The 22,006-nt window shown below is 39.6% G+C and overlaps 1 protein-coding gene across 1 annotated transcript in view; it reads left to right on the forward strand.

Annotated features, from left to right (window-relative positions):
* The window catches only part of LOC122065324 (uncharacterized protein At3g49140-like), a gene marked incomplete at its 3' end in the record, with an annotated part of 35,942 nt that extends 14,295 nt beyond the window's left edge, over window positions 1–21,647 (forward strand). Inside the window, 6 exon segments of the mRNA XM_042629110.1 lie at window positions 12,941–13,043; window positions 13,179–13,243; window positions 13,908–14,027; window positions 14,447–14,545; window positions 20,692–20,845; window positions 21,538–21,647. Of these exon segments, the coding sequence (XP_042485044.1) occupies window positions 12,941–13,043; window positions 13,179–13,243; window positions 13,908–14,027; window positions 14,447–14,545; window positions 20,692–20,845; window positions 21,538–21,647 (651 nt within the window).
* Window positions 21,648–22,006: the final 359 nt, after the last annotated feature.

The following is a 22,006-nucleotide window of genomic DNA, read 5'->3' on the forward strand; positions in this document are numbered from 1 at the left end:
GATCTCAGTGTTTCAGAATTTCTGTAGCTGAATAGAGACCAGGAAAAACAGAGGCTTAGTAGTCCAATAACAGAGGCTGAACCATGAACAACAACTACCAATTTTAATACATCAACAGCTGGAACAATCGAACCAGAATTCTGGACAGAAGTGAGTTAGAACAGAGATCGACCAGATTTGAAAGATTTAATATATCAGACAATCCCCTGGTCAGATTACTCTAAAAATTGGATCGAGTCTTCCATACAACAAGGGTAACACTCGACCAGAAACTCAAAGCCATCGGGTGGCCAGAACTCCAAATAGACTAGGTTGACAGAATAGGAAACAGAGAGTTTAACCCAGAAATTTCTGCAGAAAAATTCAGATTACTTACCTGAGATGGCTGAAGAAGAATAGTAACAATAAGAAGAAAAAAAAACACTTGAAAAGAACCTCTTGGGCTTCACACCGCAAAGAGTCAATTGGATCAAACACCAATTCCATCAGCCTTGATCAAACACAAGACAACTCTTCATGAAGAAGACAATAGCAACAACTATTATTTTTTATCAAAATCATTCTAGGCTTTTAGGAGCCTCCTCTTCTTTATTTATAATGTTAATGGGGAAGGGAATTACAAAATAGAAGGTTCCTCAAAAAGGAAACTAAATATTCTCCTAATACAATAGTTACTAAAAACTGAAATTAGAATCTAATGAAAATAGAAACTAGTCTAGACAGAAATTAGAAACTAACAATGACTTGAAATTAGAAACTAATTTAGGTACTGAAATTAGAAACTAAATAACCCCATCTATAAAGGAAACTAAAGAAAAAGGAAACAAATCACTGAATCCCATATTCAATCTTAGACCCTCCCTTTTAGACCCATAAAAGTGGTCTATTACACTCAAAACACATAGGATCAAAGGCCCAATATGCATGGAACCCAACCCTAAGCTTATTCCTAATAAAACAAGTCTATTTTGGTAATTAATCTGCATCAAAAAGTGTATAAAAAAGTGTTTCCTATCCATTTATGTGCGTATCTTTAGCGTATCTTAGCGTATCTTTGATACGACGATACCCTCCGATATGTATCTTAATTTTGGCTGACCAATACGGCGATCGATACCGATACTTTAATCCTTGCTGGCTTCCATAGGAATATCAGAAGGATGACAACCCAACATACCTGTCTCAGACAGCAGATCAAAGATTTACTTCCTTTGAGAGAGAAAGATGCCTTTTGAGGACCTGACAACTTCAATTCTAAGAAATTACCTAACTTTCCAAGATCCTTTATCTCAAATTCTTTGCCCAGAAAACCCTTGAGATGATTAATCTCAGTGCTATCATTCCTGTTACCATGATGTCATCCACATAGGCAATGAGTATAGTAACTTTTTCGCTAGACCTCTTTATAAACATTGTGTGGTCAACATTACTCTGCTTACAACCCTCATATGTCATAGCCTTGTGAAATCTTCCAAACCATGCTCTAGGTGACTACTTCAAACCATAGACAACACATTTCAACTTACAGGCCTTACCTTGAGTTCTTGTGCTGGAGAAACCTGGTGGAATTTCTATATAAACTTCCTCATCGAGCTCTCCATGGAGGAAAGCATTCTTTACATCAAGTTGTAGGAGTTCCCGTCCTAGGTTCACAGCACATGAGAGTAACACTCGCTCAGAGGTCAACTTGGCAACTGGTGCAAATGTCTCCTGGTAGTCGATTCTATAAGTTTGAGTGAACCCTTTAGCCACAAGCCTTGACTTATATCTGTCAACAGAACCATCGATCTTCTGTTTTACCACAAACACCCACTTGCAACCAATAGGTCTCTTCTTAGGTGGAAGGGTCATAAGTTCCCATGTAGCATTCCTTTTGAAGGCATCCATTTCTTCCTCCATTGTTGCCTTCTATTTTTTTTCCTATAAAAACTTTCTGCCAATTTTCAGGGACATAAGTAGATGAAAGAGAAGACACACAGACACAATAGGAGGGAGAAAGGGAATCATATGAAACAATATGTGATATAGGGTGTTGAGTACACTAGTGCCTTTTCTGAGGGCAATAAGTTGATCAGAAGGAGAGATTATACCTTAAGTATGAGGCTCAGTCGGTTCTAGATCCAGGGCTGGCGAAGGGATGTGTAAAGGTGCTATAGTAGCGGTAATGGTCTGAAGTTGCTTATTTCTGGTGTGTCCCCTACTATAAACTTGAAGGTTGGAGTCGTCAATTTATCTCTAGAATTCACTAATGGTTCTCTGAACTGGAGTCATCTCCCCCTAAGTTGGAACGATATGTTCTGCCCCTTCACTATGTTGTGGAGCATAAGGATCCTGAGGTGATGATGATGGGTATACTGGTGGAGCAAGCAGATTCAGAGTCATCTCTTCTTCACTAGTAACTCCAAACTCCCCTTGAAGAGGTGACGAGGAGTAGTAACCAACATATTCATGAAACACAACATCCTTTGTTATCATTGTACGCCTGGTAAGAGGATTGTAACACTTGTATCCTTTCTGTGTAGGAGAGTAACCTAGAAAGATACGCTTTATACTTCGAGGTTCCAAATTTTCCTGGTGGATGATGATCCCTAGCATAGCAGATGCACCCAAAAGTCTTTGGAGGAACCAGGAAGGATGTAGTCCCTTGAAGAACCTCAACAGGTGTTCGAGAGTTGAGGACACGAGTTGGCATATGATTGATTAGGTAGGCTGCTGTGATGAAAAATCACTCCAGTACTGAGATGGAACCTGTCTAGCAAACATCATGGATCGAGCAATATCCAGCAAGTGCCTATTTTTGCATTCAACCACCCCATTTTGATCAGGAGTGTCAATACAGCTTGTCTGATGAAGAATCCCGTGATCATCTAGGTATTTTTGAAACTGACCCTCCATGTACTCTTTTCCATTATTAGTACGCAGAATTTTCAGAGTTGCATTGAACTGAGTCTAAATTATTTTATGGAACCGCTGAAAACAACCGAACACTTCACTTTTGTGCTGCATCACGTAAATCCAAGTAGTTCTAGAGTGACACTCAATAAAGGACACGAACCACCTTTTCCCGGAAATAGATGTCCGACGAGATGGACCCCAAACATCAGAGTGAACCAAATGAAAAATAGAAGAGATTCTAATGCGGGGCCGGTGTGCCCCAAAAGGACCAAACTGGGATGGGTGTGGGCCCACTTAAAAGCTTAGGAGCCAAAGACTAGAAACAGTGGTAATTTGGTAATTAAAAGGACAAAGGTTATGAGAGGGTTTAGATTTATTGCTTAGGGTAAACTAGGAAGGGGGAAGACTCAATGGCAGGTTGTAATGAAAGGAGATAGAGAGGGTCATTAATATGGGAGGTAAAACAAAAGAAGGGCTTTAGAAGAGGAGAGTAACGTATGAAGGGAACCTTGGGATGCCAAATACTTAGTGGCAGGGTGTAAATAAAGGGTTAAAGGTAGGGTATTCATCTGGAGTGGAAAAGGAGACTGCCACAAAAGACAAAACACTAAAGGACAAAGGAACAAAGACAGAAATACCTTAAGCCCAAGAGATAAACAAGACAAAAGGGAATTAAAGAGATGGGCAATAGGGGAAATCAACAATAAAATAACTATGACAAGAGGGAAGGCTTTAAAACTTATAAGAACCGTGAGGAGAGAAGAGTCTTCTTCTTCCTTTCTTCACAAACCATGGCGGAAAGACCAGCCAGACTTAGGTGCGGAGATCTCCTTTAATGTTTGTCTGTTGAGCCTAAAATTCTAGGCGAAGGATCTCAAGGAGGAGGTCTACCAAACCCACCAGGGAGCTGCTAAGATCAGCAGATTGGAATGATGTGGGAAATTCTGGAAACTGGAGTTGGCTATAGATGTTGCTGGAACCCAGTTGCAGGTTTTGCTCCTCACCACAGGAAGGGTCTTTGGAGCTGAGGTACTAGGGCTCAGGTCGCCTGGGATAGGGGTTCTTATGCCCTAAATCTCAGCCTCATATGAGGGCTATCAATGGAGATTAACTTCAACAATCAGGGCTGCTGTTACTGCCCAGAAACAGGGAAAAGGAAACAGAACCGTGAAGAAGGAAGGGAAAGGAGGAAGAAAGAGAAGAAGGGGGCAGGGGGAGTTATCGCACAGCAGAAGGGGGAAGGGGATTCTCGCGGATGAGGAGGAGAGAAAGAGAAGAAGGGGACGGGGGGTAGAGGCAGCCACGCATGCACTACTCAAATCAATTTTTCTTCATTAATCAATTAATTTCTTCCCATGAATTACATGTCTAATTTATAATAAAATAAAATTAAAACTTTCTAATTAAAGTTAAAGACTAAGAAATAAAATCTCTTACGCCTAGGCAAACAAAATAAAGAAACAACCAAGGACTCAAATAGGAAACAAATATTCTCAAATAAAAATATAATCCTAGAGTATTCTATTAATCTTGAATCCAAATTAGTAATTTGGAACCCAAATTGGATATGGGTCTTGGTTTGGGTTCTGGAGCAGGTTTGGGTCGATCCATCGGACATCGGAACGCTGCTACATCAGATTCTTTTATTTAAAGGTAAATAATTGAAATGAGTTTTTTTAGCCAGAGTATAGGCCTAAAAAAAGAGTTCATCCCTAGTACATGATTTAACTAAATACAGAGATAAAAGAGATAAGGTCCCAATTGGTGGGTGTCCCAAACGACAGTGCCACTAAGTCAATTCAGAAGAAGCAGAGTGTAGCTGAGGAGTTGTTGATGCTGTAGCAGTAGGGAGAACCATCATCAAGCAACTAAGGACCATCTGCACCTTACCCTGGAAAATGCAATGGGAAAGAAAAAATGTTACTTTACAGTTTAGGTCCTTAGTAAGACTACTAATGGATAGCAAATTAGTAGTAAAATTATTGATATGTAAAACTAAAGACAGAGGTATAGAAGGAGAACACTTGATAGAACCCTTTTCGGAGACAGATGATAGGGTGCCATTTGCTGCCCTAACTTTATCTCTGCCTGAGGTGGGTGAATACTTGTGAAATAAACTGGAGGAACCGGTCATGTGATCAGTGGCACCGGAGTCAATTATCTAGGGAGTAGAGATGGCTGATGCACAATGACCACCAAATAAAATACATGGGTGAGCAAAATTGGAACTTGAAGGGATTGAATTGGCAGGAGTAGAAGAATTGGAAACCTTAAGCATACGTTTGAAAGCTTGGAATTCCTCTTGGGAGAGTCCAATATCAGTTGCAGTGGGAATGTCCACAGTCTGAGCTTGATGGGATTTAGTTTGAATTGACCCTGAGCACGCTTTGCCTCAAAATCAGCAAGTATTTCCATGGAGCTTCCAACAGTTGGCCTTGGTGTGGTATGGTTTGTGGCAGTGTTCACATTTAACAATCTCTGTAGAGATGATTTTTCAGGTAGGAGTATGTAGCATTGAGATACGGCGACATTCCTCCGAATAAACCATAGCAAAGGATTGTTCCAGAGTGGGGAAGGGAGATTTGCTAAGTATCTGAACACGAATTTGAATATACTCGACATTTAAGCCTGCCAAGAAATCATACACCTTAATTTTGTCCACACGTTTGGTGTAAGCAGTACTGTCTTAAGCATTTTTGGGTTAATAATCTGCATAATGGTTCAGTTCATACCATAGAGCTCGAAGTTCTACATAATATTTGGACACAGAGAGAGTTCCTGCTGGGTAGTGGTATGAACCATCTTGTGAAGTTCAAATACCTGAGCATCATTCCCTAGTTGCCCATAAGTTTCCTTGGCAATACTTAAATCTGAGAAGCAATATCTAATAGCAAAAATCCTCGAGTAATAGCTTGATGAATAGAATCAATCGAGTAAGACATTACCAAGGAGTTATTAGTGACCCATTTATCCTGAGGGGTACCCTCATCAAAGGATTTCTTCAATTTCCCTGTAATTTGTCCAGTGAGACCTCTACTAGCAATGGTAAGATATGTAGATTTGGACTAGACGAGCTAATTAGTTCCGTCAAATTTCACAGAGCTAGTCCCAAAAGGCATGCAATCATTGCGACTTTGTCCATCAGACACAGAGGTCACAATAGTTACTTCAGACATAATTGATGTGACAACCAAGAATACGGCAAGTCCTGGATCTTCCTGGGAGATTAGTGAGGTGTCCCTACCAAGAATACGACAAGTACCAGGGGGTTAGGGAGATTGGTGAGGGTGTGTAAACTTTAGTCCCACATCGCCTAGGGGAGAGGTTAATGGGCTAGTTAATAACCTCTAGCATCCATAACATGGAACAACACATTTTAAAGCCTTGAGGCTCATGGGCTGAAGAGGACAATGTTGTGCCAAAGTTAATGGGGTCTGGGCGTCACAATTGAACTAGTAAAAAATCGACAATGAGAAAGAGAAATACCAGATCTTCAAAATCAACAGTCAGAAAGTGTCTATACTTGGATTGAATTGCCCAGTAAGGGTAGTGACGTACCCCAAATAATATCAGGCTTGATGAAGAATTGTTGAGATAAGCAAACTAGGGTTTTGGGATTTTGGGAGAAAACCCTAATTATCGAAGAAGGTGGGAGATTTGATACAAAGATTTGGTAGATGGGGCCACAAGTCTGGTCGATCTCCTCTGTAATAGTGATGACGATCTCCTAAAAAAATTCAGCCAATTTTGAGAAGGGAGTCTCAAAATCGATTTTGTTAGGGTTTTAGAGGGAAACTCCTTTTTTTTTTTTTTTCACAAATCAAATTGTGTAGATCTTGATCTCATGGACAATGATGAGTCCTTCTAGGTAGCTATATTTGATCTTCAAGAGATAGAGATGTGTTCCTTAAAGAGGAAGAGACCACACTCCATAAAATAGAAGAATAAAAAATATTAAGGGTGAAGCACCTAAATTTTCTTGCAACGGTTTTTGATGTTTTAGTTCATGAGGTGGGGTATAGGACAGCCACTAGATGCATAGGAATCGCCTCATTAATGCTGCCCTATGGTAGGTTAATGGGATAAAGGTAGGATAAGATGGAGGCTAACAAAGGTAATGGAAGGGAAGGTGAAGGTCTGCTTAGAAACTGAAAACCTAGATAAGAAATTAGGCTCTGATACCACGTTAACAGAAAGAATGGGAGAATGCTTGTGTATCTTTAACTGATCACACAAGTCCCCTATTTATAATATAAAATCATGGTTTTTTTATTCAGCCAAGAACCTATATCTATACTATAGCCCGCAAACCAAAGTTTCGCAGCCCACACGGTTGTTCATCAGAGGCACTTTTCGTGAGCTCCCTGGGCAGACATTGCTTAAAATCTATCTGGTTGACTGAAGTAGGGATACCCCTTACGGTTCATCACCTCGCTGTCTCTGGTTGAGATTTCCCTTCAAAAGGGGGTCTAGACCCTGGTGTCGGTGCTCATTATTTGGCTTTCGTGTGTTGATGTTTCTGAATCAGTTTCTTGATTTGGTTAGTGTGTTGAGTGATGAAATCCTGTTTCTAATTGAGATGGTGGTGGTGCGTGTGCCGATCCAGCCCTTGATCCATAGATTGTGAGTGCATTGTAGGGCCTGTCAGCCTAAAGAAGGGCGGTGGGAGGGGAAGGAAGGGAAGGAGGATTGGGGTGTGGAAAGGTATGTGGAAGGACAGTAGGACTAGTGGAGTAGTATGTGCGCTATTGCCTCCTTTAGCGTAGGCGCACTAGGAGGAGAAGTCTGATGGTGCGCTAGGAGATGAAATCCGGGAAGGGGCTGCTGTTCGCAATATCGCTTGCTTATTTGAGCCCTATATAGCAGCATTGTGCTAATAAAGCATAGGGCTTTTCTTTATAGTTATAAATATTGTGAATCACCTTCTCATGGATCAAGGGCTTCTATTCTTCTGGTTTTAGACCCCCCAACCTGGGAATAAAGAAAGTCCCCTCTTGCTCTAGAAACTATCCTTTTTCTAGTGCCATATGATCCTTCGTTGGATTTGCATGCATATGCATATGTGTATCAAGGCTTAAGGTATCGGGTTTCGACCCTTGGGGAGACCGAAATTTCAGTCAAAACTTGGGAAATTTTTAGGAAAACAGGGAATTTTCCCGGTTTGGTGGAAGCTTAGGTTTCGACCCCCAAACAGTGTATTTTTTCCATATTTTTTGTGTACATCCTATTTTAGACATTTCTAACACATTCACATCATTAGTTTCATAAAAAAAATATATAAAGTCATACTTGTGTCGTGAACCAATGGTTCGGTAATCATTACGCTGAGTTGTTGACTGAAATATGTTATAGGTAAATGCATTTTCAAAAACAGGAAAAAAAAAGCATTAACATGAAAAAAAAATTTGGCCACCGTGAATGCGTAGATTGGATCCTCCTAAGTAACGTATAAAAAATTTACATAATTGTACTCTATTGACAAGTATATTCTCTAAAAAAAAAAAAGATTTTTAGGGAAGTTTGGACTTACCTTTTTGATCCAAGTTGTCTTTTTTATGTAGATGAAGCAAGAACCACCTGTAAATTCAATTTTGTTAGGCAAAAAGTGGAAATCTCCACTGTTTCCCCAAGTTTCCCACTCTTAGGAGAAAAAACTAAGAAGAGAGTCAAATTCTGCTAAAGAAGGCTTGGGTTTCTTTTCAAACTAACTTATATAGGAGCTAGTTCAAGTCGAACCAATTGGTTTGGTCGAAATTTCCCATGTTTTGGTTGAAACATGGGAAATTTCATCGAAACATGGTTGAAACCTGTGATTTTTAAAAGTCATAGGACATTGTTTCGACCCTTGGGGATACGGTCGAAATTTGTGACCGAGTTCTTGAACCATGATATGTATACTAATTTTGATGCTTCCAGCATCTACTTTTTAAGATTTGACTTAAGATTTGGAATAAACTATATCTAGTTTCTACCGAACCAGAAGTTTTTTCCACCGTATCAGTCATCGAAACGAGGGATCCCAAAGCTGCATTTCCTGAAGGAGCAGCTAAAGCCTCATTCATACCTATGGGGAATAGAAAGAGAAAGGGCTAGAGTCATGATAGGAGTCATGACTATCATGATAGAGTCATGATAGGAGTACGAAACAGAATAAATAAAGCATTTACAGTTATACCCCCCATCCAGCCACCACACTCTAATTAGGGTTGGTGGAGGGGGGAAAACCCCAATGTGCCCCTGCGGCACACTAATCCTTATTCTAACACTCATCAAACTAAAAAAACCAATAACAGTAAATCTACTTTTATTAAACTCAGTTTTGTGCCTGTTTGATTATAAGGATTATTAACAATACCAAAGATCACAGTCAATAAATGAATATTTGCTAGATATGGGATATTGAACCCGTTTTCCTAGAGATTGAGGAGTATATGATTCCTTGAGAACCTGTACAGGTAGACAATATACAGCCCAGATCAAGAGATTGGAAAGATGGAGCACGTGATCTTCTTTGAAATCCTACTATGGATTTCTGATGCTAGGAAACAAAATGATTACTTATATGCCAAACATTTGGGTGACTGCTTGTCCACAGTAGAGACTTTGGTGAGTTATTGCCTTTAAAAAAAGAGGGCTTCCCAACATGCAAACAGATGTGTCATGTGTGGAGAGAATACAGAGACTAGTGCTCTCTGTTTCTTATTTTGTGAGATTGCTATTTCTATTATGGTGGCTTGTGTTCAACCGAAGAATTTTATGTGGCTTCCATGGAACTTGGCCCAAAATCAAGTTTGGAGCCAAAAGGGAATATAATATGAAGTGTGATTCTGCAGACAATAGTGACGTAGTGGGGCATTGGGTTTAAGACTACCTTTTGATTTGATTTGATTTCTTTCTCTTTATATTTAGAAATAGGTCAATACTGAGTTTCCAATTTATTTGGTTTCTATTTTTATGCTAGTTAGTTTTCTTTATATCGATGTAACTTGATGGAGATTTCAGATTTGAAGTTTTAAAATTGAATGGAATGAATGAATGTTTGCTTGGGTGAAACGATGACTGTTTCTATTTTTATGCTAGTTAGTTTTCTTTATATCGATGTAACTTGTCTCTGTTCTTCCTTCCCCCCTCTGAAATTCTCTCTGCATCTCTTGCTGTTTCCTCCACAACCAAACAAGGTTCTCTCTCCAAATAACTGATTGGATTTGCGATCATACTCAAGTTCTTACCTGGAATTATTACTGTTTATCGTATCTGCAACAGTACTGACTTGAGAAGGCTTGCTGGAACTCTCCTGGCAGATCTCTATTTGCCTGTTGGTTTAGAGGGACATTGCGCGGAGTGATTATTTTAGGTATCTTGGCTCAATCATAAATTATGACCCCCAGCGGGAGCTTCGTGCACTGGGTACGCCATTTTTTAGGCTCAATCATAAATAAAGGAGAAATAGAGGATGATATTATAAAGGGAATTAAAATAGGGTGGATGAAGTGGAGAGGTGCTTCCAGAGTGTTGTGTGATCAATGTATTCGTTTAAAACTAAAAGGAAAGTTTTATAAGACAATCATAAAACCAGCTTTGATGTATGGTGCGGAACGTTGGGCAGTTAAGAAACATCATATAGATAAACTTAGTGTAGTTGAGATGAGGATGTATGGTAAAACTGGGAAAGATAAAATAAGGAATGAACAAATTAAATCTGATTTGGGAATAGCTCCGATATATGATAAGTTGCGAGAAAGTCATTTGAGGTGGCATAACTATGTACAACAGAGGCCGGGGGAGTTATTTGATTCAGATTGAAGGAGCCAGGGTTAGACCTAAATTGATTGGGAGAAGTCTTAAGGAAAGACATACAGAGCTTAGGCCGTGTAACAATTATGACTTTGAATAAAGCTGATTGGAGGGTAAGGATCCATGTAGCTGACCCCATTTAGTTGGGATAAGGCTGAGTCGAGTTGAGAGAGATGTGCAGAAGATGTTGCATCCAAGTTTTGGAGAGCCTGAGAAATGTTTTCCTCCTCCCTTTTCTCCCTCCCGCAACCCCCTCCACCCCTCCCACAACCTTGGCCCACTCTCTACTCCCTCTGATGTATTTAGGCGTGGGATGATTTGGGAATAATTTATTACTTTGATTTGTTTCCTTTATTGTTAGTGTAGGGTGTGGTCAAGTTAGTAGGGAGATTTAATCTCAGATTTCAATTGTAATTTAGGATAGCTTCTATTTTAGATTAGTTTCTATGTTTATATTGCTTTCCAATTTTATGTAATGGGTTCCTCTTTAAATTGCTGTAAAACGATTATGGAGACTATATTTGGAGAATTGATTGAAATTGAAAGAGTATTTTGGGTTAGACATGGCTGTCGTGAATGCTCTCCTTCCCCTTCACTGACCTTCTCTTCTTTTCCTTTCCCTTCCTTCCTTGTTTACCCTGTTCTTTTTCTCTGTTCTGGGTGATAGTTGCAGCACCAAACAAGTGGATCGATCTCCCTTACTCTTGAGTTGCTTGGACTGAGGCTTTGGTCGAGGGATCTCTACCTATAGGCGACTCAAACGCTTGAGTCCTTGATCTGAAACCTATCCCCTGTGATGAGAAACAAGACCTGCAACAAGACTGAAACCCTATCTACCGCCAGATCTGAATAGCAGGGGCCACTGCTCATCTTTGCTTGCTGTTTGAAGTATTTTCCTGTTGGTATCAAGAGGCCAGAAAGTGACCAAGCTTCGTCGAAGATTTTAGGCAGAATTGATGAACCTGGAGGAAGTTCTCACCACCGAAAGCTTTCTCTTTTGCTGCTGGGCAACTGTTGTGTCATGAGGTTGAAGACAACCTCATAAAGTAAGGGGTTTTGCTTTCTTTGTCTTAATTTCTTTTAATACCCTTCTCTTCTTCTCTTATTCTCAATTGTCCTATTTTATTTCTTAGTTCCAAGTCTACCCCTCCCCATCTTATAGGTTGCTTTCCCCTTTGATATTTCCTCTTATGTTCAAGTTATCATCTATTTACCAGATTGCCTTCCTTTATTATAAACTTCAAATTATTTACAGAATTGCCATTATTCTTGATATTTGGCTATTTCACTATTGAATGGGTCCATAAGTGAACCGATTCTGATGTCAGAAACCTGGTTTCGCATCACCCTCCTATAACACCCACACTCTCTCTCTCTCTGTCTTCCCTACTGTGTCTGATCCACTCTCTTTCTCCCCTAGCACACTCTACATCAGTACATCTTTCCTCACTGCGGGTAGTTGTGGCATATCCGGAGATGAATACGAAATAATCAAACATTTTATGGGAAAAATTGGAAATATGAAAAAAAAAAAAAAAGTTAATCCCTAACATCTATGAAATATTAGGTATCCAAGATATAATATTTGTGAAATTTGAGGTACCTCAAACATAATAAATCAAATGTGAGGTATCCCAGTTTTCTCTGAACGATAGGTAACCCTGGTGTAATTTACCCTAAAAAAATGGAAAAAGGCTATTTTCCTCAACCTGAAGTTCTAACTACCTTTTTATCTTCATGTTTTCCTAATTATTCGTCTCAATGTAAGAAAAATAAACAATTTGAATTCTATGTTAGTTCTATATTCTTTTGATATGCTGGTGTTGGAGTCCTTCCCTAATACTGTTAGCCACTGAAGTTTGAATTTTCAATGACCAGAAAAGGGAATCTTGACAATGTGGCAAATTCGGTTTATCAGGCTGAAACTTTCCATGAGGTTGTAAACATTTAAAACTGCTTAGCTGCCACCTAAATTGCAACGTGTAAGACTCTCATGACCTCTTGAACTGATGTTGACCTGTATATTTGCTCAGACAAGTATTCAGATAACTTCTCTGGTACATAGCTGAATAAGTGAATAGGGTCTTGCTGTTGGCTCAGAATGTCCCCGCATGCTTTAGCCAATAGACTCTGAACAAATATGATAAGACATAAATCTTTGATATGAAATAGTTTGTTAATTATATCAATTCATATGAAAATATGCTCAATTTCTTTTCTTCTGTAGTTTGAGTATTTTCTTCTTTCATAGGCTAACAGCAGTGCCTTGTTGGTATTCCCTGGGATGGTACATTGCGAACCACATGAACAAATTTCATGGGCTGAATTTCATTATATTATCGATGATTATGGAGGTTAGCAACTTTCCATTTGATTATTATTATTATTATTATTATTATTTTTTTTTTTTTTTGGATAATTGGACTCTTATGCTTATGTATATACCCAATATTTCCCTTTCACGACTTTTAGTCTTTTGATTTTTCCAGATCTATTTTTTGAAATTTTTGATGATGAAAACATATTTCAAGATCCCAGTGCAATTAATCCTGTGGTGAGAAATACTTTCTCTTCCTTCTGAATTTAGTCTAGAAGCTCTGTGTCGTATTGCTTTATTTGGATGCATGTTTCTGTATTAAAAGTGTTTGTCTTTATTGTTGTATTGTGTTGAGTAGATGTCCTGTATTCCATCTCTTGCATTTGTGGGTTGATTCTGAAGGGCCATTAAGAGGCTTGGAGGAATCGTCCAACCTTGCGTGTTTATCTTCATTAGTGGAGCTTCGACGAACTGGCGAGGCCCCAAGAAAATTTTTTTTAGAGCTATATGGGTATTTCGATAAACTGCCTGTATAGATTTTCACTATAAATTTGTAGAGAGGGTTCTTTCTCTGTGATCAATCTGAGAGAGGTGTGAGGACAAGCGGCTGTAATACTATTCTCCTTTGATAGTGAAGCAGATCTCATCTCACCGTGGACTTAGGCTTCTTCAGGATTGATAATTCACCCTTTCTTACCTATAAACGTGATTTTTGGCTGATAATCCACACTAGCAATTGTGAGTAAAAAATGATTTTCCTAGTTGACACAAGTTGGCTATATTTGTGAATCAAATACAAAAATCTTTATTTTGCATGTACATGAAAATTCTGCTAGTAAAATTTCAACTTGTGTAACTGCAAATGCTAAATTTTTTGTCTTTCTGGTTGCATTTCTTTCAGAATGTTTTGATTGGGATGGATATCTCAATGTATATGAGCAGAAGGGCAGATGGTAACTATAACAACATTTCAAACGCAGGCAGTGTTGCTGGTCTCCCTTTCAATGATGATCATTTTGAGGCTAGTAACTGCTTGTTCCTGGACTACTTTCTTTCTTTTTCTGCTTCTGTTTATTTATTGAGTGTTGGCTAAGAAGCAAATTAAAGTTTTGAAAAGCTGGTAGAGAAATGAACTTCTGAAAAAAAAAATGGTTAAAAAATGGACAGCTCAAATTACAGAATGCCAATGTATGGGAGTGTAAATGATTGTATTTGGCTCTGAGATTTGACCAAAGCCCAATCTGTACCATTGCCTATGTATTAGCAGTTGGAATTGCTGAACCCCCCACATGACACCTTAAGGTGGATAGTAAAGGGAAGGCTTCTTGAACGTGCTGTACGAAAAACCTTTTTTTTTTCTTTTCTTTTCTTTTCTTTGCACTCAATATGCTGCGATTCCCAAGTTACATATATCACATGTAATTTTGTTTTTTCATACAGACTATGGATCCTGAAGCATTGGATATTCTGGTTGATTGGGGGATGCTGGATATTAATTATGGGGTTCATCCTTTGCATTTTGCAAAGTGTTTGACAAAGGTGATTATTGGTGGTTTCTATTTTTTTATTTTATTTTATTATTAATTTTTTAATGTACAATAAGTTGCTGATTTTAGTTGAGCTCTTCTCAACTGTTTGGGTTAGGAATATCTTTCAGTTAATTGACTAAACACCGGTTAGTGTATACTACTTCCATATCTGCTTCTCCCACACCCTGCAAAATCTCCTAATTCTTGGTTGAGTCATATTGAATCTGCCCATCATAACAGGATGGTGGAAGAAGCTGTCATCTGTGTGAGTTCTATAGTGCTTCATTGGTTACCTGCATGGAGAAGTAGCTGATTGAGTTTTGGGTTGACAGGGGAATTTGTTCTCTAAGAAGCTGGATACTGAAGTTGCTGTGTCATTGGTGGGGCCGAGAAGAAAAATCATCAATAAGAAAAAGAAAGGAGATGTACAATTACCTAAATGGACCATCATATGGGCACTATCTACAACCCATTGTAACAATTACAAAGAAAAAAGGTGGCAAAAATTCCCTTCTTTTCCTCAAGCAAGTACACACCTCACATGGTCTTCTAGGACTTGGAACACCTTTAAGGCTAATTCCCACTTTCCCAGCACACACCGGAAACCTTCTGAAGAGCATTAAGAAAGAAAAAAACAGAGGAATTTCTGACATTGAAAGAATAGCCATAATATAGACTAAAGGATCTTTAGTACAACTAATAAAGTAGGGGCTGCACTACAGCCCTCACAATTTTGGAGTATTGAAAAAGGAAGCTAAGCTTTGGTTGCTGTAAGATTCAGTTATGGTGAGAGATCGAGGTCATAGGTGAGAGGCATTGATCATCTTTCTTCTTCCTTTTGCTTCTCTACTTTCATACTTCAGTTTTATTTATATCCTACAACTTTGCTACTGTTTGAGGTTATCGAGACACCTCTTGAATGCTGTGTGATATGTCGTTGATGCTCCATAGTCTGTTCCATCAATTTCCATAGGAAGTCTGAAGATTGGAGGTTGAATCATACTCTTCCGCATCTGAGTTATGGAGATTCTGGCAGAAAATTCAAGTTAATGTGTCTCTTCATCCATTCATCAGTTGAAGGCCCTCTTTTAGTATTCGGTCTCCCTGCCTCCATTTGACAGTGATTTCAAGTCCTTCCCTTGGCTAGAAATCCCTGTGGCTGTTAGTTTTTATATTTGAGTTTGAGTTTCTATTTGAATGTCATTACTCGCCATCCAGCCATCATCTGTGGCTGAGTTTTTGAAGTGTTCAAGGTACCCTTACCCCTACCATTGACACTGATCTGAGTCCCATCAGTGGTGGCCTGAGGCTGTTACTGCTGGTTCTGGTTTAGTTACTATTTTGGGAACTAGTCTGTAATCTCAGTTCTGGTTATCTGTTGCAACTGAGAGTTTGAGGGTTTCATAGTGGGATTATTTTTTTTGGATGAATAAATAATTTATTACCAAAGAAGAACTATACAAGGGGAGGAAACAGGGAGGGGGAGGGGAGGGGGGGGGGGGGAGGCCAAAGCCAACAAAAGAGTGAGGCTCAAGACCAAGCTAAAGCAAAACAAAAGAAAAGGCAGTTACAAAAGAAGAATCACCAACAAAGGCCATCAACCGCCGGGGAGGGGGGGGGAGGGGGAGAGGAGAGCCAGAATCTGGATAGACCTCAAGAGGGATGGATAAGATCCACTTGAAGGTTCCAAGCATTAATGATATGGGAGTTTCTAGAAGAGTATTTTACTAGCCGAGACTGAAGGGAAGAGGCTTTGGACTTAACATCAGCTTTCCAAATCTTATCTGGGGAATGGGATTTGGGGGTCCATTTACGGATGTTGCATTCCATCCAAAGGTGGTTGATGGTGGCACAAAAAGCAAGCTAGCCGATGGAATCACAAATGGTGGAGCCAGAAAATGTCGTATCAATCCAGTTCCATTCCCTATTGAAAGGGAGAATGGGTCTTCTGGGCCTCCAACATTTGGACAGGACAGTTTTCCAAATGTGGGAAGAAAAGGGGCAAGCGAAGAAGAGATGGGGGATATCTTTGTTGCCATGAGGACAGAGGCAGCAAGCTGGGTTGACTGGAATATGACGGTCAATGAGAAAAGATTGGGTAGGGAGGCAATTGGTTAGACTTCGCCATAGGGTGAAGCTATGTCGAGGAATGTGGTTTTTGAACCAGACTACCTTGTGCCAAGGGATTGTCGGGGAAGGGGAACGCATGAAGGACCAAGCAGAGGCAGAAGAAAAGGTTCCAGTGGGGGAGGGGAGCTAGATGCATTTGTCCTCCCTACCTCCATAACTCGGGGGGAGGGGGAAAGGGTAGACCAGAGGTCAAGGAGGGGAGGTGGGGAGGAGGGGGGACCAGCCGGAAGGGGAAAGGATAGAAGAGACAGAGGCATTAGGAGGAAGGCCAGAGGAGTAGATCATTCTAGGAGTGATGAGACAAGAAAGGATGCCAGAAGGGTGCCAGGGGTCATTCTAGAGGGAGATAGAATGGCCATTTCCAATGACGAATGAAATAGCCGAGAGGGCAACATGTCTGTGGTCAAGAATCTTTCTCTAGATCCAGGAGGCATCAGGAATGGAAGGGGCAGACCAGAGGGAGTTAGATTTGAGCAAACCCGAGTAAATCCAGTCCACCAAAATGCTTTTGTGTTTTGACACAATCTTTTAGATAAGCTTGAGAATAGCAGCAGAATTGGTGGTTTTGCTTCTCCTAATCCCAGTACCACTTTCAGTTTTAGGAAGACAAACCTTCTCCCAACTGAGGGGTCTTAGAAATTTAGAGGAATCAGAGCCTTTCCAAAGGAAGGAGCAGAGGAGCCCTTCGTAGGATTTGATGATGGAAGCAGGAAGGGCAAAGGTGCCAGCCCAATAGAGGTACATGGACTGGAGGACCGATTTGATCAAGGTAAGGCGGCCAACAAAAGACAGAAGCTTGCCTTTCCAGAGCTGGAGCCTTTTCCTTAGGTTGTCCAGCATAAGGGCACAATGGTAGGTGGAAAGCCTGGAGGATATCAGGGGAAGACTCAAGTATTTCATAGGCAAAGACCCAAGTGGAATACCAAAGAGCTCAGAGAGGGAGGCGCGGACCTCAGGGGAGACACCAGAAATGAAAATATTGGACTTGAGGAGGTTTATGTTGGGCCCCGATATGGATTCGAAGGAATGAATGGTGGACACGATGGTTAGTGGGATTATTATCTACTGCTTACATCAGTTTGGCAGTGTTCTTCCTAGTTCCAAAATTTGGGCAGCAAGTGTCCATTCCAGTGACCTTACGGTTTGATGTCCATTCTGTCCTTGGAACTGTGATTAAGCTTTGTGACTTGAATACTAGTGTCAACCCTGTTGCTGAACTAATTATTAGGGCTGTTATAAACCCCACTGTTGCTGTTAGTTAAGGGTTGACATGTCTCCTGCAGTAAATTCAATCTATTGTTGGGTTGGGAGTCTTGTTTGCTGATAGTGACCCTAGCCCCATCAAAGAGTTAGGTGGTAATGCAATGAAGTTCTTCAATAATGCAGAGATCAGGGATAGATGTAGATTTTTTGATGGTTGGGGTCTCATCTGGAAGGATGGGTTTTTGTTAAAACTATTAGAAATCTAATGAGCCAAGTTAGCCAGGTCAATTAGTTAGGGAGAATATAAACTAATTGTTAGCTTAACTTGCTTGGGCTTGTTGGGTCTGGTTATAGTTCTTGTCGGTTATTTGGGAGCTTAGGAAGCTTTTGTCTGGGTTGTTTAATGGGGCCTTTTGTTTCCAATCTGTAGGTGGAATGTGCGTAAGCAGTATGTGCTTCCGCTCGGGCATCCTTGGCTTGGGATTTTGTTGGATCAGAGATATTGGATCGGCAATGCTTTTTTACGTTTATGAACTTTCCCCTTGCTTTATTTTCTAATAGATTCATTCTCTTTTCCCCCACTTTTTTGCTCTCCTTTGTCAATTGACACAATTACAGCTTATGCCATTCGTTTCGCTGCTTCAATATATTTTCTCTAATTTGAATTGCTTTCAACTTTCATATGTGATAATATCTAGAATCTGAAAGGGGGAAAACATAGATTCTATAAATAAAATATGGGAAAAAGAGGCGAAATGACGGCCCCAACCCCATGAAAAACAGAAATCCTGCCGCTGTTGATCCTTCCACGTGTGCTCCTATTGGTCCCCACGCGGGTGCAGGGACCACATTGCCTTTTAGGGAACTCTCCCCATAACAGATTATGGTTTTAATGTTTGAAAAGTAAATATAAGAAAGAGAGCTCAAAGATATTGCCGGCAGGAGGGGGCTAAACTGACTCCAAACCTGACACAGACAAGTACGAGGTCTAAAGGCATAAATGATGGTGTTTTAAGCTTGAGAAGCACATTTGAAATATAAATATTTTATGTCAAGATACTGTAGAACTAGTGGACAAGTTGCAATATATGTATATATATATATGTACACATATTTTAATTTTTCTTTATTGTTCAATAATGCAAGAAAGATGAAAAGAAGATAACTATGTATGTGATGCACTGATGCATAATCGTGGCTGAACCAGATTGACCCTTCTGGCAATCTAGATTGAGACGAACCAGGTTCAATTGGGTTTTTGGGTTCAGTAAGATATTTTAATTGGTTAGGATTTATTTTATTTGGGAAATATATTTAATCTTTTTATTTTTGGGTAGTTATTAGACAAGTAGGTAATTACCAATTTGAATTTTATTGTGTTTTTATTTTTTGTTAATCCAGGGTTTAGGAAGGAATTAGGAGATTTTATTTCTATTTCTATTCTATACTTCAATTGGGTAATTTCTTTATTTTGTTTTCTTCTTATAAAGAGGCTTGTAACCCAATTCGTTGGGCATAGTTGAAGAATGGAATTTATTTGAGTTGTGTCAGATTGGTATGAATCAGGTCGTGTGACCATCCTCTTCGCTCCCCCTTGTGTGATCTCTCTCCTCTCTCCTCTCTCCTCTCTCCTCCTCTTCTTCTCTCTTTCCCCTTCCTGCCCTTCTATTCTCTGTTACTGTTATTGGTACCCTGTTCAGGGTGGAGGTTGCAGCCCATGGAAACTGGTTCTTCTCCTTTGTGGCCAGTCTATTTGAGCTAAGGTTTTGAGCGAAGGCATCCGTCTCATAGGCGACTCCAGCCCTTGAATCTTAGACCAGAAACCTTACCCTGTGATGAGATCACAATCTGAGATCAAATCTGATTTCTTTTCTACCATCTGGTTTGGATTCAGCAACTCTTTCACTTCCGTGTGATTGATGCCTGGGTTTCCGTGGGCGCGCATTCAGGGAGATCCCCTCATTAGTCATTATTGACTTTCCCTTTCAACAGCAGGCTCGGTCGGTGCGCATAGGATTTGTTCTCCACTTTCATGAGTTTCTGTTCTCCGCTTCCTGTTTTGGCTGTAGGTTGAAGACAACCTCATAAAGTGGGTTCCTTTAATTCTTACTTCATATTTCCAGAACTACTCCTCCATTTTCCTCTTGGTATGCTTTGTCCCATATCCTAATTTTGACTCCTAGTTTGTCCCTTCACAATAATTCTTATTTCCATTCTTGTCACGTCCCTTAACTACCACTTACCCTATTATAAGATTCAATATATTTACTGTTTTGCTACTTCTCTTGGCTTGAGTTATGAAACACTTGGATGGGCGCATAAGCGATACGAATCGGGTTATCAAACACAGATCCACATCGGTATGTACATATTATTAGATTACTGCATAACTGTAAATTATCAGATGAGATGAGGACACAGAACACTCAAAAGAATTTTTTGATGTTTCCTTGTAGTTGTCTCCCCTTGGGGCCCAATTCTTTCATTTTTTTTAATAAATTACCTTTCCTTTAAACCCCACACACCCCCCACCCCAACCCAAAAAAAAAAAAAAGGACAAAGCATATTATGCAGACTTCTTTTTTCTTTTCCCCCAACTTTTGCAAGAAGCATTTGTCATTCATTGAAAAAGTATAAAAGAAGATTGCAACATGATTATTTGTGGGTACGGTGCAATTCTTGGGCCTGGATTTAGACTCTGATCTGCAATATTTTCAATTCATCTTGTTAATAAACCATAGATGCAGATTCCGTCCTGAATAGTGGGATTTGGGAGCTTTTCTTTCGACTGTCGCTGCATATTGAGTTTACACTTTCTTGTAGGCAGTTAATACCAAATACTCAGAAGATATGGAGCATCCATCGAACGGGCTTTCAATTATTGGATGTCTAAGACCTGCTTTTTATGATGAGGAATCGTATCTAAGAGGGCTCTTTCACAATGAAGATGGTGATGGGTATGCCTCAGACTGGAAAGGTACTTAATATTCCATAAATTCTAATGGAATCATTATTTATTGTCAGTTAATTTACCTGTATTCTTTCATTCAATTCTTGTTAATGAAATATACAGGAAAACTTCATGGTATAACAATTTACACATACAAGAGTGTTGATTCTATTCCATTTGGTGCACTAGGAGCTCGTTGAAAGGTTTTGTCTTTGAGATACATTAGAAAAAAAAACATATACATTCCAGAATTAGATGACCCTAACCATCTGATACACACGAAGGTTTTTAGATCATTGCCGAAGTTCCTTTGTTCCGTCTCTATAGAATCTATGGAATTGAGCAGATGTTAAGGATCGTCTGATTGGATGGATTCTTGTATGTATCACGACTTTTGAAATATCTGGTGAGGCCATCTGAAATCGATGATGTGATCTATCATCAATATATAATGTAAAGATCACAATGAATAAAATTTAAATTGTGCTCACTTCTGTTGTGTAGTCAGCTTTTCCAGTGTTCCAGACAGAAAGTATCGGACTTCCATCACACTTAAAGTGTACATGTGAACCTTAGAAAGAAGGGAACAAGTGGCTGCAATTTTTATTTTAATTAATGATTATAATAGGATTTGTATTTATAGTTTGTTTCTAATGTAGTAATTCTATTGGGTTGACTATGGGATTTATTGACTTTACCATTTTGAATTCGGTATATAGATGGTGAGAGATTGAACTTCAATTCTCAGAGTGCTGGAGACAACATATGTTCAACATTATACAAGTTGGAGATTATGCGGATGGAATTGTTCTCTGTATATGGAGTCCAGGCATGTATATCATATTCATTGTAGGCAGCTTTGCTAGATAGAGTTTCTGATCATGCTCAGTGCATCCTGGCAAAATAGTTGATATATTAGAAACATTGTTATTATTAATGGTTATTGTTAGTAGGGGATGTTGCTTTATTTGATGATAAAATCTTGGACTTCTAGTGTTTAGACGTTCAAGTTTGCGAATGCCATTTTGTGGATGCCAAAGATTAGAGACTAGGGACCCTGCAAGAGCAGGGCTTGCATGGTTGCACCAACTTCCAGCCCTTTTAAGAAGATTTGAGAAAGTAATCCAGGTGAAGACGATTAGTGTCACCACTTCTGTGTCCTGTGGGAACTTTTACCAGTATAGGCAC

Source organism: Macadamia integrifolia, unplaced genomic scaffold (assembly GCF_013358625.1).
Source record: "Macadamia integrifolia cultivar HAES 741 unplaced genomic scaffold, SCU_Mint_v3 scaffold1973, whole genome shotgun sequence".
Classification (NCBI taxonomy): Eukaryota; Viridiplantae; Streptophyta; class Magnoliopsida; order Proteales; family Proteaceae; genus Macadamia; species Macadamia integrifolia.